The following is a 17,730-nucleotide window of genomic DNA, read 5'->3' on the forward strand; positions in this document are numbered from 1 at the left end:
AATTATGCTACAACTGATAATGTCTGTTGTTATGCCTCTTTGTATAGATTATAAGTATCTTTAGAGAAATGTATTTTACATACCTGAACTAGAAAAATTGAAGAAAGTGCTTTGATAACTTTCAAGTGATATGAATGTTAACTCTTGGCCTTGTTATTGTGACTGTAATCACTACCACCTTCTATTATGAATCAGTTAAGCAACAAACACTTCCTAAGGGCCAGCTTTGTGTCTGGATGTGCTAGTTGCTGAATATACCATGCTAATCCTGCCCTAGAGGCATTTATATTTTTTTGTGGAGACACTATGCATATAAATATTTATTGACAATAAATACAAGGCCTGCCTGAAAGTGTTCAGCCCAGGTGCTTCTGTCTTGAGGTCCAAAGGATGAATAGAATGTCCTTATTTACTCAAGATCTTGGACTCTCTTACTATCATTCTATGTCCAAATACAGTAGGAGAGTCATAGGAGAGATGGATGATGTTAGGGCTGGAAGGCATTCATACTTTTCAAAGACCAGTGGCTTTTTTATCATGGATAATTTTTATGACTACATAAGTAATAAAAATGTGTTTTCCTTTAACCTTTCAGGGTTTTTCCTCTTGTTTTCTCTGAATGGCAGATTGTGCTATAAACTTAGAGCTGTTTAGAAATATTTCCATAGGCTCTCGGAGGTCATATAGTTTTTGCTCCTTTATTTCACAGATTAGGAAGCTGAGGGCCAGAGAGATACTGTTACTTGCTCAAGGTCACACAGGCAGGAGGTGGCAGAACTTGCATTCTTAGAATCCAGAGTCAGTGCTTTTCCTCATTCTGTCTTCCCCAGTAAAACCTGTTTTTTATTTAGCAAATTGTTAAGTACTCAGGAAACACAAATTTAAGGTGGATGATCTCAAGTTGTAGAGAAGCTTATCTAGTAGCTAACAGTTCTGTGATCTGTTATTTCATGGTTTATAAAGTAATTTCAAATTCTCAGTGATCGTCATAATGCTACAAGCGCCCATGGATTGAAGAGGGTGAAGCAAAGATGGTGCATTAGGAGGAAGCAGTGCAGTGAACCCCTCCCCCCCACAACCTCCTCTACTCCTCTTCCCCCGCCCCCTGCCCCCCCCCCAATGTAGATCAATAGACTGAATCCTAATTGGGGGAATGAAACAAGAAGCTACAGTGAGTCATTTTTCCCAGCTTAAATAGAGCACACCATGTGCAGTGCATATTGGCATCCAAGGAGAGACAGAGAACCAGGGAAGGAAGGAGTCCTGGACCCACACCAAGGCACTGCTATGAGGACAAGCAAACTGACAGATTTGATCCCCAGTACCCAGTTTTGAGTCCTAGATCCAGGGCACATTGATGAAGGAATCTGTGCTCCCATGCCCTCAACTGAGCTCAGGTGCTAGAGTTTGTACTGTGAGAGGAGCAAGTTCAGCAGGCATCCACAGTATGGCCCACCACTCAAGAGTCAGGTGAAGTATTAATTCCAGCCTCCAGACCAATCTGAAATTTGCAGAGAAATAATCATGCAGGAATTTCAGATGGAAGGAGAGCTTATAGTTCTGTCATTGAACCAGAACTTTGTATTTGGCTGAGAGTGGCCGAATCCAACAGCATCTGTTGTTGGTCAGACCTGGATTCAGGTCAGGAACTCACAGAGCTCTCAGACTGGGGTGGGGGAGAAGGAACAGTTTGACTTTACCTTGGATCAGACCACTATGGAAGTGCTGAAACATCAAGTCCAAAAGTCAAGAAGTAGACTGAAAAGAATGAGCAAACAAAAAAAGAATACTGTCATAAAAAGCTGTTGTGATGACAGGGATGCTCAAGACAAAAGGCTGGTAGAAGAGAATGGCTTCAAAATACCCACAAGCAAAAACTTGGTGAAAAGCACAGCTTGAGCCCAAGTTCAACTGGAAGAGATGAATCAAGAAGTTTTTGTTTTGTTTTGTTTTTTTTTAATGAAAATATAACTATGGAAAAAAGAAATGGAAAGGGAATAGCCTGGCACAGGAAGTACAAAACCTTTCCTGAGTACCAAAAATTTCCTGAATATTAGAACAGACCAATTAAAAGCTGAGACAACAAGAAATATTAAAACAAAGTCAAAAGACTAAAACATTAGAAGAAAATATGAGGTATCTTATAGGAAAAGGAATTGACTTAAAAAATAGATATGGGAGAAAAAATTTAGGAATCATTGGATTATTTTAGTTTCATGACTAAAATGAGCCTAGACATGATATTTCAAGACATCTTTAAAGAAAACTTTCCAGATCTCTTAGAACCATAGGGTTAAGTGGAAATAGAAGGAATCCATCTGTCATATTCTTTCTTTGTTTCTCAAATACACAAGGACCAGAGAGTGACTATGCAGCAGAGGACACATGGTTGGGCCATGGGTACATGGTAGAGGGGGGCAGAAGTTCAGGCAAAGGTGGAACCATTCCAGCCCACGTTGGCAGCACTCGTGTCGTAATTGATATAGATCCTTTCCCCAGGAATTTTGAGGTGCTTTGGTGAGCAGCTCACAGAGCTGTTTGCTGTAGACGTTATCCTGGGGCCTGCCGATCTTGCTGATGCTGTGCCGGCTGCAGAGGGCACATGGGTCCGAGGAGCCCCTGAAGTACATCAGCTGGTCTGCCAAGATGTACACCGCTATATACTGGGTGGGCTTGCCCATGGCGTTAGCCAACTGCGTGGTGAGCTCGCTCATCAGGGAGTTGGCCACCACAGAGCACAGCATATTGGTTTGCACCTTGAACATGGGCATCTTGGAGGTGGCTCCAAAGGGCGGCAGCATGGGGGAGTGGGAGTGGGGCAGTGGTGAGCAGTGGGTGGCTTGAGCCAAGTGAGCCTCTGCACCCACCGCACTGCAAAGGGCCCACATGCCCACCTGTCACATTCTTAAAGAAACCCCCAAATGGAAAGCTCCCAGTAACATGCTAGCTAAAGTTCAGAGCTTCCAACTCATAGAAAAAATACTGAAAGTAGCCAGAAGAAAAGAATTTAAGTAATGAAGATCTACAGTCAGGATCATACATGATTAGTTGCCACCATTTAATAAGTGGGGAGCTTGGAACCCCATATTCCAAAAGGTAGAGTGTGTGTGTATCTTATAAGCAATAATTACTTACCTAGCAAAGCTGAGCATAATGATATAGCTGAAAAAAAAATGAAAAAGACTTCCAAGTATTCCTGATGAAATGACCAGAGCTATGTAGAAACTTTGAGGTTCAAACATAGGAATTAAGAGATAATATAGAAATATGATAAATGATGAAGGATATGGTTTCATACAAAACAAGCAGCAAAACTTATATGAATTGATTTAGAGTGAACAGAACCAGGAGAAGATTTTATGCAGAGACAGTAATAATTGTTGACTTTTTGTTCAGTTGTGTTTGACTCTTTTGTAACCTCATTTGGGGTTTTCTTGGAAAAATACTGGAGTAGTTTGCCATTTCCTTCTTCATTTCATTCAACAGATGGAGAAACTGAAGCAAATAGGATGATTTGCTTGCCCAGTGTCACACAGCTAGTGTCTGAGGCTGGATTTGAACTCAGGGAAATGAGTCTTCCTGACTTCAGGCCCAGCACTCTATTTACTGTACCCACCTAGCTTTCCATTTTGTAGAAAGACAGCTTGAAAAAATTTTGAATAATATAATGATCAACCACAATTTGAGAGGACTAATGATGAAACACGCTACTCATCTTATAATAGAGATGGATATAGAACACAGAAATAGATATATAATTGAACTTGGCCAATGTGGAATTTTTTTTTTCCCTTTGTGTACTAATCATATTTGTAAATGGGTTCTATTTTTCTTTTGTGATTGGGATGCAGGAGTGTAGGTTGGGATAGGAAGGAAAGTAGTCAGATTTTTGCTGATTGAAAACAACTTAATTTTAAGGTAGGCATGAATTATAGGTAATGGTATCACAATTTTATAGGTTTGGGAAAAGATCCAGAAAAATGAAATGTTTCTTTCAAGGGCAGATAGCTAACCAGAGTGGGAATTTGATCTCATGTCCTTTCTACTTCAGCCATTTTCTCTTTCCAGCGTTAAACAAAGGAAATTTTACATGGAATTTTTTGTTGACAAACACATTGCTGGAGGAGGAGAAATCTAAATTGGGGCTGATGTCTAATTGAATAGATATCAAAATAATCCTATGTTTAGTTAATGAGAAAAATAAAGTACATTTTTCTGTTACTAACAAGAAAGGGATGAATTGCCCTCAGTCTGAAATACATCGTTAGTAGATTAAATTAGTTGATTGGAAAGTCTAACATCAGAGTAAATTAAATTGATACTGTTAATATTAAGTTGTTGGTTTTCGTTTTGTAAAGAAAAATTCATTCTTTTATGAAGAGTGACCATAGGGCCATAGACTCACAGACTGAGAGCTGGAAGCTTCACTTGGATCTCTAATTTTTAAAGACAATATTATCCTAAAAGGATAAGGTAGAGTAACAAAATAGATGGCAATAATGAGGAAAAGAATGTCCTTGTCCTTAATGACTCATTTTATAAAACAGTATAGGTAGTTTATTAATTAGGTAATTAAAATAGCCTTTGATTATCTCCACCACATTTCCATCAATGATACCTTCAATGAAAAATAATTTTAAAATGTACTACAGACATGGTGAAGTGCCCAGTAGATATCCAGATGATCACTGGATTGTTCCTGGTAGAGGAAGAGAGCCTGAGGAAGAGTCAAGTGATGCTACAGTAAGAAAGATTTATGAAGAAGCTGGTGTCAGAAAAATTAGACAGACTTCTGAGGAATATTTGAGAATCAAGACTGGAAGCATTGTATTTACCTTTCCTATTCTTATTGTCACTGAAATATTGGAAGACTGGGAATATTCTGTTATATAGGAAATAAAAAGGAAGAGAGAATGGTTCCCTATTTGAAGACAACATGAAAGTTCTTAAGTGTCGTAAGCCTGTATATGTTGAATATTTGGAAAAACTGAAGTTGGACTGCTTACCAAACAGTGGTTCCCCCACTTCCAGAGAATCCTATCTGCTATCTACAGTTAAATTAGATGTCAAACACAGAAGCCTCTTTCCCCATGAGATTGTGTATGGTCACCTCGATATTATGTGTTTAAAGGTCTTGAATTGTCATGAAATATGTATTCAGGCAATTTTCATATTTTTTGAATGCTTTAACAGTGTAAAATGTTTCAGTAAACCAAAGCCATATGGATTTTTTTTTTTGGTGAGGCAATTGGAGTTGTGACTTACAGGTCATACAGCTAGTAAGTGTCAAGTGTCTGAGGCAGGATTTGAACTCAGGTCCTCCTGACTCCAGGACTGGTGCTCTATCCACTGCGCCACTTAGCTGCCCCAAGCCATATGGATTTTTTTAAAAAGATGCCTTTGTGACCTCTTTCCTAAACAGTTATTGTTTTCCATACTGTTCTCTTCATTCTAATTTTCAATATTGATCAGTTTCCACAGTAGTCTACTGTTTTTGTTTTTTGTGGGGCAATGGGAGTTAAGTGACTTGCCCAGGGTCACACAGCTAGTAAGTGTGAAATGTCTGGGGCCAGATCTGAACTAAGGTACTCCAGAATCCAGGGCTGGTGCTTTAACCACTGTGCCACTTACCTGCCCCCTACTGTTTATTTGAGACAAAGAATGGGATAGAAGGAACATGAAATGCTTTTATTTGGTGCTCTGTGGTTGTTGAGAAGATTTTGAGGTACTGATACAAGTTGTCCTCCAATATATGTTGAAAGACATAACAGGAATAGTTAAGGCATTTAGATAATATCATATTCTTTAAGTCATTTTAATGAGAGAAAGAGAGGAGAGACAGAGATTATAGAAACCATTTATAGAAACTCTTTTAGTTTATGAATAGAAATGATGCTTTTGAGCATTTGCAGCCCCAGCTGAGAATACTTACTTTGATAAAATTGATATCTGCAGGCTGGTTGGGCAACTGTGAATCCAAGGAAATTCTTCAATTTCAATACAAGAATTTATTTCCATGATCTTAAATCAGTGTGTTATCTTTCCCTGTTTTACATTACATGTCTACTTTTAAAATAAAAATAAATCTTTAAAAGGCTTTTCTATCATTTCTATATTAATAAAATGCTACTGTTGTAGTTTTGTATAAGAACTTTTAACTCCCACTAAAACATTGATTATCAGGTGATAGTTTTAGTTTTTTTTATCATTATGATTGAATAAATGTGCACATGACAATCAGGAGATTAGCCCCTCAGGTTGGAAGAGCCTTATGTGCTGTGGTCCACAGTGTCACAGAGACAGACACAACTGAATAACTGTAGAACAACAATAACACTCTTTTGGTTTCATTAAAATAATGTTAAAAACATGGGCAAAACAAGGCAGAAATTGCTAAGATTTCTTATTTCTTAGAGTAAATGAACATTTTTAGTTTTGGTACTTATGAATTGACATATTCTCGGAATGAATGAATTATATCCATATAACTATCTTTGCTTTAAATGAAAAGATAATTCATACATATTTTTGTGGGGCAATTGATTTCATCCTGCATCCAAATGTTGTAAGAATTGGATGCTTTGTCATCTGGGGTTACAGTTAATCACAAACTCAAGCGTTGCCTCACAGGTAATTGTAGTTCATTGAACAACATGCACTGCAGAAGAATCTTTGAAGAACAGAAATGCTGTGCAAAACTGGACAAGAGCTTCATGACTAAACAGAAATGAAAAATTGACACTTCTTTGGACAGTAAAATGACTGAATATACTCATGTGTATATAGTTAGTAATTTCAGAATCAGTATGAAAATCCAGCAAATAGATAAACTGAAGGGCCAGAGTATTAATAATTTAAAAAGGATAAAAGTGAGATGTGATTATAGTAGTTTCAGCCCAACTTAACAAAGTCAGAAATGAACACAGGTGAAGACATTTGCTTTAAGTGATACAAAGTATTCACCATAATGAAGAAATTGAGGCCCAGAATTGCCTTAACCAACAAATGATTTCTTTGCCAATTTAAGGACTCACCATTGAAGGGCAATACTGATTTAGTAGCTCTTTTGAAAAAATTTACAAAGAAGAAGGTTAACAGAAGATTGATCAGTATTGCACTATAAACTGCCAACATTGAAAAGCTGGTGATGAGAAGAGTCTATACGAATTTTGGCAAGAAATCCAGTTAAACAAGATTATACTGAGAGAATTTATGAATGAAACAGGGAAGACTAGTAGACTTAGGCTATCTCCTCCAACATATCAGGTTGGTTATCTGTCTTCTGAAGATCTGATTTCAGGGGTAATTTACTTCTTGATGCATTCTGTTCTGCTTTTGGACAGCTCTAATTGTTAAAAAGATTTGTCTTTATATCAAGTATTTGGAAGATGGAAGTCTCCCCTTCAGAATTTACAGATTTGCTGGTACCTTAAATTGATAGTCTTATGACATTTTCTTTATGCCTCTTACTGTCTTGAGCACTATATTTTATGGTCCTTGTCAAAAACACCTTTACAAAAATGTGATTCTTCTGTCATTGTAATACCATGCTTGTGAGATAAATTTTACATAAAACATGCTCCCTGGATAATGAGGTATATTTCATATTCTGTTGAATTTCTCTGTCTCTGTCTCTCTCTCATGTAAATATTTTAGTGTGAGCAGGTTTTTGTACTGAATAGTTATTTCAAGAAAGGGAAAATAGCTATCTTTTGTAATTAATTTTGCCATAGTAGTCATTTTGAAATTTTGGAGCTCAGTTTAAATTTAGTATCTTGTCACACCGTGGTTTAAGATAATAGCCATTGATTAATATTCTTTATGCTTCTCAAACTTAAGATGGTAGAAAAACCTGTTTCTAACCAAGTATTTGTAACAATAAATTAGGAAATTGACACCTTGATGATTTTGTCAAGATTGGAATTAAGGTAAGCTGAGGCAAGAAAGTTCTGAACATGTTCAATTTATTGGTAAGGCTAGCAGTCTCTAGTATGAGGATTCTTTAGCTCCTCAGCAATCCAAAAGATCTTTACACACAAAAGGAGAACCATTCAAAGAAATAGAAGGCAGCATCATAGGTGGGGAAACCATTATGATAGGTTACAAAGCCTGGAAAATCATGGACATGACAGGAGGGCGGGGAGGAAGGGGGACAATATGGTTGGAAGTTGAGGACATGGAGCTAGCAACCCCTTCTTCCATCTTGTTGCTAGGAAATTAGATTGGTTTGGTCCACCTGAAAGAATAAGTAATAGTGTCTACATAACAGATTTCCTCTAATTGGTCAAGGATAGCTAGTGGTATAGAATTAACAAATTTCTTTTACTTAAAATGATATATAGGGTAACTGAACTTTTAAGGTTAACTTAGAGGAAGACTGAACTTCTGAACTTAACTCAAAGAAATGTGACTTAGGCAGTTATACAGTATGTCAATGATACGGAATAGAATCAGTGATAAAAATGGAGACTATCAATTTCATTTTCTCAGTTTTAAGGTCAATTTATGTCTTAAGTTTTCAATTTAAAAGTGTTAACATTTTATGTGAGTTTTGTTACAACACTTTCAAAATATTAAATTATGGATGCTGAAGCCACCATAATTTGAAATGCCAAAGATGGGATTTGTTGTGGCAGGTTTTGTCATTTCTTTTGGTTAGATGATGATTCTAGTATAGAGCTCTCCTCTTTTCTGTGCCCAAACTTTCTAGTAATTTTTATTCCATTTTCTTTTGTTTGGTAGAAAAAAAAAATTGTTTTTGGTAACATTGAAATAACAGAACAAAATGTATCCCTATAAATTTAGAAAGCTCATTAGATGATAAAGGTGTGTGTCTCATTGTCTTGACAATAAGAGTGCTACCTGTTTGTTAGCAATGCTACATTCTCTCTCTTTTTTTTTTTTTAAGTGAGGCAATTGGGGTTAAGTGACTTGCCCAGGGTCACACAGCTAGTAAGTGTTAAGTGTCTGAGGCCAGATTTGAACTCAGGTACTCCTGACTCTAGGGCTGGTGCTCTCTCCACTGTGCCACCTAGCTGCCCCAACAATGCTACATTCTCAAGATTGACTTAAAATAAATAATGTTATCTATAAAAGTTTTTTGATGTTACATTACAATATTCAGCACTGGGCATCTCTTCCAGGGAACAATGAAATGAATTAAGCTCAGTTAGAAAGTATTAAGGACCTTGAATCAGGAAGATTCATCTTCCTGAATACAAATCTGGCCTCAGACACTTACTAGCTGTGTGAGTCACTTTACCCTGTTTGCCTCATCTGTCAAATGACCTAGAGGAAGACATGGCAAATCACTCCAGTATCTTTGCTAAGAAAACACCAGTGGGGTCATAGAGGTGAACACAACTGAAAAAGGACTAGATAATATTGGAAATGACTAGAAAGTATTGATGACAGCTCTAGGAGGCATAATAAATGAAAAAAAGAGTACTCAGCTTGGAGTCAGGAGATAAGGTTTCAAATCCTTATTCTCACATTGAGTAGCTTTGTAAACTTTAAAGATTTTAACTATGTGAATCCGAATATTTATTATAACTATGATTTCTTCCATTCAAGTCCCCAAATGTGCTACCATAAATTTGTAAATGTCCTATGAAGCTGGCAAAAGGTTTGAGTATGGTCTCCCTTTGGTGGTTTGATTGTTATTTAAGAACTAGCAGAGATTAATTACCATCTTGGCTCCAGAGTAATAAAGATTTTTTTCCAGCCATAGCAAGTCTAGAACTATTGTAGTTTCTGTTGAGGTAGAAAACACTCATTTGTCTTTTGTGATTGTTTTTGAAGGATCTGATTGAGAGGAAGAAAAATATGGTAAATTATTAAAGTGTTAATCTTACAGTGTTTTAACCTATATACAGAAAAGGCTTAGGTGACTGAAATTCATAGCATATTCTGAATAGATTATTTACTCTAGGGTAACCTCTCACAAGATTTCCTTATTTACTTCTGATCCCACAACTCTTTTAAAAAGTTGCTTATAAATGAAAGTCATGTTTAAATAATTCCTTCTTTCCAGAAATGTGGGAAAAATTAACTTTGGGAATTTAATATAGGAACCTGTTATCATGAAATCCCTCATTTGAACACTAGCTTTGCATTTGTTTGAGAGGTTTTAGTTTAATTTAGATGGAAAGTGTATTTTGGAACCTCAGCATATCTTGCTAAATTGTTATTTTTGATTCGTTTTTTAGTCATGTCTGACTATTCAGTTATGTCATGACCTTATTTGGGGTTTTCTTTGCAAATATACTGCCATTTCCTCTTCTAATCTTGCTAAGTACAAAGCACATTCTTTTATACCCATACCTTTGTATTATGTGAAAAAAATATATCGAACTTAAACTTTCTTAGTGTTGCTTTTGGAATTAAGCATTATACAGAAGCTGTAAAAGAACTTGCAAATTGTATACTAAATACATTCTTTTCCTTCAATTTTCTTGCATTTTGGGACAAAAGTAAATAAAACTTCAGTTAATTCTTACTCTTCTGTCAGGATAGAGTATCATGATATATGAAGAAGTAAATTTACTTAAATTCACGGGAATGGAAATTTGGCAGTCTTCTGGTTTTTGGAACTTTTTCAAAAATTGAAGATAGTGATTGTATAAATCATTTTTCGAATATTTAGAAGTCGCTGGAGTTCAGGAGTGGGTGGAAGTGGAGGAGGATCTTCTGGTAGGTCATCTGCTGGAGCTCGGGACTCAAGACGACAGACCAGAGTTATTCGGACAGGACGAGATCGAGGGTCTGGACTTTTGGGCAGTCAGCCCCAACCTGTTATTCCTGCATCTGTCATTCCAGAAGAACTCATTTCACAGGTATATTAATTATATTCAAGGGGAGTTAGGTACAGTATGAGTCTGACATACAGGAATATGTTTAGAATATGTGATCTCATCAATATAGAGAACTCTTTTTACTTGGCTATTACTAAATCCTAGGGAACTGTCTGAGGCACATAGAGGAGGTTAATTTATTCAGCTAAATAGCAGAGACAAGAGTTAATCCCAGGTCTTCCTGACTCCAAACCCTGTCTCTTAATCCCTATGCCAAATCATTTTTTTTCCTGTAGGATTTAGCATGTTGAAGTGGTAAACTAGCCTAGCTCTTTTCCCCCAGAACAAGGACCTTTATTGAAAATGGCATAGAATATGGGGGCAGCTAGATAGCACAGTGGATAAAGCACCGGCCCTGGATTCAGGAGTACCTGAGTTCAAATCCTGCCTCAGACACTTGACACTTACTAGCTGTGTGACCCTGGGCAAGTCACTTAACCCCCATTGCCCCACAAAAAAAAAAAAAAAGAAAATGGCATAGAATAAATAGTAGCAACAAATTTGAAATTTATTATGAACTTCATTTATTATTTTTATTTTCTAATATTTATTTTTTTCACCTTCAAACTGTAGCAAAACATGATCAGCTTAATTATGCAGACAGGTATCCCTCTACATTTTAAAGAACTTAGGCATGTATAAATAGAAGAGCTATTTAGGAAAGGAAAAAAAACCTCAGAATGAACAAAGCCTTCGAATCTTGACTTCATAACTTCCAGTAGCAATGGATAAAATTATTTATGAACTTTATTTTTTAAAGGCAAGTAATAAGAATTATAAGAGTTTCATATAGAATCTGTGTTCTCCTGTGTATATGAAAATATTCTTTGGTGTTTCAATTCAGCATAGCAAATTTGGGGGGGGTGGGAATAAAGGAAAAAATGACTTAAAAATGACAAACGCTTTCTTATGTATTTTCTCCAAAGGCCCAAGTTGTTTTACAGGGGAAGTCTAGAAGTGTTATTATTCGGGAACTCCAGCGAACAAATCTTGATGTAAACCTTGCTGTAAATAATTTGCTCAGCCGTGATGATGAAGATGGAGATGATGGGGATGATACTGCAAGTGAATCTTATCTACCTGGAGGTTGGTAGATTATCTTAATTGATTGCTTTTATGCAGAGATTTTCTCTTGAATCTTTCAGGGCTTTTAGCATCTTGATGAAGTTGCATAGTTGACTTGCTTATAAATTTCACTTTGAAGAGAAAATGTTAGTGTTGTAACCATTCAGTTTTTTCTTACTTATATGATTGAATATTGCTTGTGTGCTGCTCGTTAATTACTTTTCAAGTTTTATACATAAATATTAACTTAAGCAACAGATGTTCCACAACTTATGGATTAATTCTAGTAGGAATTTATTATTTATTAATCCATTCATCTAATTGAGTGGACTCTGTGAATATTGTTTTTTATTCTCTTTATAGAGGATCTTATGTCTCTTCTTGATGCTGATATTCATTCTGCACACCCAAGTGTTATTATTGATGCTGATGCTATGTTTTCAGAAGACATTAGCTACTTTGGTTATCCTTCTTTTCGACGTTCATCACTTTCCAGGCTAGGCTCATCTCGAGGTAATTTTGCACTTTTCTCTTTTTGCTCAGTACTTAGCATTTTAGAATATTAGTGATAGAATGCATGATGGTTTTCTTTTGATTTTTTTTTTTTCTAATTACCACAAATTGAATTACTGTCAAATAGCATGTGCTTAGGATTCTGGAAAAAAAAACAGGTAGGTGTTTCTCACTTTTCTTCAAGGAGCCACACTAGTATTATGTTAATGATTTTTATCTAGATTGTGGTCAATAATCTAAGAATATTTGATTTATACTTAATCAAGTTTTTATTGCGTAATTATATTTTTAAAATTAGGAATACTAGTTATGAACTAAAGCCAAATTCTGTTTTACAATGACATGCGGCATTCAGAAAGCCTTTCTCTATGGCTCTTAGGTTTGCATGATTATTCCATTACTTTTAGTCCCAGTATCACGGAGGAAAAACTGGGAAATAAATTTAGAACCATGAAAGATTGTTCTCAGAACTAGATTAAGAGTAAAAGTTATAAATGATAAATTGCTAAAACAAATGTACACTGAATTAAAATGCTTCCACGGTAGTGACCAGTGCAGTTTTAAATTGTTAATCCAACCTCTGTATTTTGAGTGTAGAAGAGAGTGTAGCTCTCTCTTCATTTTTATTTTTATTTTAACTCTAGGATATAGAAACCAGTGAGCATATGTATACCTGCTTGGGTCAAAATTCCAGGAATTATTATTGGTCATAGTATGCTAGGCCAATATTCTTTATCTTTAGAACTTGTTCCCTTTTAGTAAAAAGACCCAAGGTTTAAAAAATGTTTGTTTGTTTGTTTTTTTAAAGAGAAAATGATGGTGACTTGATATGTTTGATAACAGTATGTAATACCTCTTGGTTTTAGTCAGCATATACATAATGGCTAATTTACATCATGTGCATGTTCAGGTGTTCTACATTTGACATATCGCCTTCTAAATCCCTCCTTTTTTTCCTTTCCTAAGGTTATTTATAAGACGTTACTACGAATTGTTTCTAATCCTTATTTTCCATGCATAGTTGACCCTGGGAAAGTTAGTTTTGATTACCTCATTTAAAAAAATATCTGCATGAGCGAACTGCAGAATACTGGCTTTAGACAGTTTGTAGGCCAATTGGAGGGAAAACATTTTGGTAAGGAACTCTTTCCTACAAGGATCCTTTTTAAAACTTGTTTGGCTCTTTGGAACTTTTTAATTTGAACTATTAAATACTCTTCTTGATTATTTAAAAAATTTCATAAATCCAGTCCTGTAAAATACTACTTTAAAGAAAGGGGTTGGATTATCAAAGCTTTATATAAATTTCATGTAATTTGATTTGTCTTAACTTTTTCAGACAATTTTTTTTTGGTGTGCCAGCTGTATTTTATTGCTAGAGACTCTCTAATAAACACTCTTTTTTGGCTTGCATAGATGTATCTAACAGAAGTTGAAGTTTTGATTCATTAGGCAAGTTTGCCATTAGGCTGCTAAATATTTTAATAAAACTTCTTAGTATAATGTATCACAATCTTTGAATCTCGATTTAAGGAAAAGCGTTGTGTTAAAAAAAAAAAAACGTAAGTTGGTTTCTGAAACCATTGTGCCCTTCCAGACCTTTTAATTTGCCGCTTATAGCAAGTTTTGGTACATGTACTTGAAAGGGTTAATACTTTGAATGTTGCATGTCAGACTTCTGAGACCTAAATCTATTTAAAATTTTTGTCAGTAGATAAACTGCTGTTAGTTGCATCCTGAAGGGTCTTTACTAGAGAGTGGCTTACTTTTATCCCACTGGTGTGACCCAATTGCATACCAGTTCTCCTTCTTCCCTTAGAGAGAGACTCTGAGCTGTTGCGTGAACGTGAATCCGTTTTACGTTTGCGCGAGCGAAGGTGGCTTGATGGAGCCTCATTTGATAATGAAAGGGGCTCTACAAGCAAGGAAGGAGAACCAAATTTGGATAAGAAGAATACACCTGTACAAAGCCCAGTATCTCTAGGAGAAGATTTGCAGTGGTGGCCAGATAAGGTATTGAAATTTCCCGCTATTTGTCAAAGCATACTTAACTACATTTAATTTATTCTGAAGGTTTTTTGCTTGATTTTAAATGTTTTAAATGTTTTTTTATAAATGAATGAGAACCACCTGATGTAATTTCTTTTTCTACAAAGTATCACATCTTTATTCTTGTTATATTCATTAATCAATCAACAGACATTTATTAAATTCCTAAAATATGCCAGGTTTTGTGCTAAGCACTGGAGTTAAAAAATGAGTTACAGGATTTTTTGCCCTCCAGGAGCTTACAGTGTAAAGGGAGAAGACAACAAGCAAACAGATATATACAGAACATTCTTTTTATAGAATAAATAGTGTTTGGAAAGGCTGCTTGTAGAAGATGAACTTAAAGGAAGCCAGGAAGCTGAGATGAAGAGGTAAAGGAATTCTGACATGGGAGATTGCCAAGGAAAATCCCCTCAGAGAGTGTCTTGTTCATGGATCACACAGGAGGCCGGTCACTAGTTTGAAAGGCTGTGTCGGGGGGAGTGAGATACAAGAAGACTGGAAAGGGAGATTGGGTGGGGCAGGTTGTGAAGGGCTTTGAATATCAGGGGATTTTTTTTCATTTGATCCTGGGGATGATAGGTCATCATTGGAGTTCTGTTGATTAGGGGAGTAATATGAACTTTTTGAAGAGCCACAGTATAATTTTTATATTATAATTTAAAATTTTTTAGACGCAAAAATTTTTCAGTTTATAAGGTTTTATGCTAAGCTTGTTCATGTTGGCTTATATATTTTTATTTCTTATGAGTGAATGGAATGAATTGCAAGACTAAAAAGTAGAACAAGCTCATTATTCTTTGGCCATTAACTATGTGTGAAATAAAGAAAATACTAAATATCACTTAGTTCACTGTGGCTTTCTTCTGGTTCAGGAATAATAGTGACAGAGATATAGAAGTATGTAGAGATTGCCAAGAACTTTATGATTTTATTTTTTTCAAGAATGTTTATAAACACTTACTTAGCTCTTGCTACCTCTTCAGTGACTGGTGTGTGACCGTGCTATTAGGGCAATTGAATCATAACAACCTTGATGTTTTTGCTAGAAGTAAAACCAGAAGACAATGTTGCAGCTCAGTGTAGCAATGGTTATCAGATAATCCTTTCACAGCCAATAAAGGAGTTTGTTTTATTGTGTCTTTAGAGATAATAGGAAAATAATTTTCTGGAATATAAGGTTATCTTTTTTGTAGAGGAAACTATTGCTGTGAAAATTTCAAAGGATGTTCATGGATTGTTATGTACCCACATAAAGATGACAAATCTAAAAACAAATCAAAACCAATAAGTATGAAGATTAACCACTTTTGCCTGGAATTCGGGGAGAGACTGGTCCTGAATGGATTAAAAGGGAAAAGAGAGGACATAGCATGGCAATATTATCACATTTGGCAGTAGATAGAAGTTACTGAATTAGGGCAACAAAGTAGAAGAGTCTGCAGTAGACACTTGGTCATGGAGAGTTCTAGATATGAACTTAATTTGATTTAATAACATCCTTGTTTTATAATTGAAAAAACTGAAGGTCAGAGAAGTGAAATTTTACTGTTTACTCTAACACAGGTAGCAGAACTGAGTTTCTAGTACTTTTCCCACGATATCATGGGACTTCTGCTTTGAGTATTCATTCCTGTAAATTGCTGTTTTCATACCTCTTTGCGAGACTTCTGTTTTTTCTTAAAGGATACATTTTACAGTTCCAGGTACATTTTTGTTGTTCAGTTTTTCAGTCATGTCTGACTCTTTGTAAACCCCATTTGGGGTTTTCTTGGCAAAGTTACAGGAATGATTTGCCATTTCCCTCTGCAGCTCATTTTACAGATGAGGAAACTGAGGCAAACAGGGTTAAGTGACTTCCCCAGGATCAAACAGCTAGTAAGTGTCTGAAGCGAGATTTAACCTGAGACATAGGTACTTAATAGATGTATGTTGATTGACGTCATTAGATGGACTTGCTCAAAATGACCATGGCTTTGTTTGGAAATCATAATTCTTTGGATGTCAGTAATTAAGCAGAACTAATGATCAAATAATCAAATCTATGAATAGTTTAAAAAATTGATAGGAGTCTTATCTAGATTATGTAATCTTAGTCCCTTTCTGGTCAGAGGCGTGAATTGACTTGATTTGCCGAGTGGCCTTAGACAACAGAATTCTTCCTCAGCTCTGGTATTTTCGTCAGAAATTTTTTAAAAACACTGTTATTCTATTAAAGGTCAATTTTCTTGGTAGTAAGGAATATTGTTATTTCAAAATATAGAAGGCTGGTCTTGTTCATTCTCTTTGAGTTTACTTGATATTTGAATTCTTTCTGGATTCTTACAGTATTTTTTTTCTTTCATGTGGGAGTTTTGGATTTTGGCTATGACATTCATAAGACAGGTTCAACTCTTTTCCAGTGTCACTTTATCCTCTAAAAGATCTGGGCAATTTTCATTTATAATTTTTTAAATAGTGTCTAGTTTTTTCTTTTATAACTTGTAGCTTGAATGAATCTGAAGATTCTTAAATTATTTATCTTTGACCTATATTCAGATACCTTATGTTCTATTTGTTTAGTGTTTTAATTTTCTTCTAATACTTATGTAGTCTAATGAAGTCAATGATTGCCATTTGATCCATTTTGATTTTCAGAGGCTCTGTTCTCTTAATTCTACATTTCTCAGTATTCTTCACTTTACTTGACATTTATGATACTGTTTTATCCTGGTTCACCTATCTAATATTCCTTCTGTGTTTTAATTGCCTCTTCTATCCTTCTAATTGTAGGAATTCCCCAAGTCTTTGTCACTGGCCATTCAGTGTCTGGAATGCTTGCCTCTACTTCATAAATTGTTCACTTCTTTCAGGGTGATACTCAAACATCATGGTCTAGGTGAAACTTTTCCTGATATTCCCAATTTCTTTTTGCTTTTTTTTTTTTTGGAACTCTGTAATGTCCTTTATTTTTAAAAAAAATAATAAACATTTTTATTTACAGTTTTGAATTCCAATTTCTATCCCTTCTTACCTCCATGCCTTCCCCCTCCCTTAGGCGGTAAGCATTGTGATTATGTAAAACATTACCATATTTGAATAAAAGAAAAACAAATGAAAGAAAGTGAAAAATCACATGCTTCAGTCTGTGTTCCATCAATATCAGTTTGTTCTTTGGAGGTGGATAATGTGTTTCATCAATTGTCCTTTAGGATTGCCTTGGATCATTGTATTGTTGAGAATAGTTAAGTCATTCACAGTTCTTCATCAA

At 35.5% G+C, this 17,730-nt stretch overlaps 1 protein-coding gene and 1 pseudogene across 6 annotated transcripts in view; one reads left to right on the plus strand and one right to left on the minus strand.

Moving 5' to 3' along the window:
* UBR5 (ubiquitin protein ligase E3 component n-recognin 5) overlaps nt 1-17,730 on the plus strand; it is a 162,542-nt gene that overhangs the window by 51,663 nt on the left and 93,149 nt on the right. For 5 of the 6 annotated variants that reach the window (XM_043981253.1, XM_043981267.1, XM_043981273.1 and 2 more), the window contains 4 exons: nt 10,646-10,835; nt 11,780-11,939; nt 12,282-12,431; nt 14,233-14,444. In XM_043981253.1, coding sequence (XP_043837188.1) covers nt 10,646-10,835; nt 11,780-11,939; nt 12,282-12,431; nt 14,233-14,444 — 712 coding nt within the window. The remainder of the gene's footprint in view (nt 1-10,645; nt 10,836-11,779; nt 11,940-12,281; nt 12,432-14,232; nt 14,445-17,730) is intronic. The other variant, XM_043981263.1, reaches the window with a different exon arrangement.
* LOC122739617 lies at nt 2,426-2,771 on the minus strand (annotated as a pseudogene).

This window comes from Dromiciops gliroides, chromosome 1, assembly GCF_019393635.1.
Source record: "Dromiciops gliroides isolate mDroGli1 chromosome 1, mDroGli1.pri, whole genome shotgun sequence".
NCBI lineage: Eukaryota > Metazoa > Chordata > Mammalia > Microbiotheria > Microbiotheriidae > Dromiciops > Dromiciops gliroides.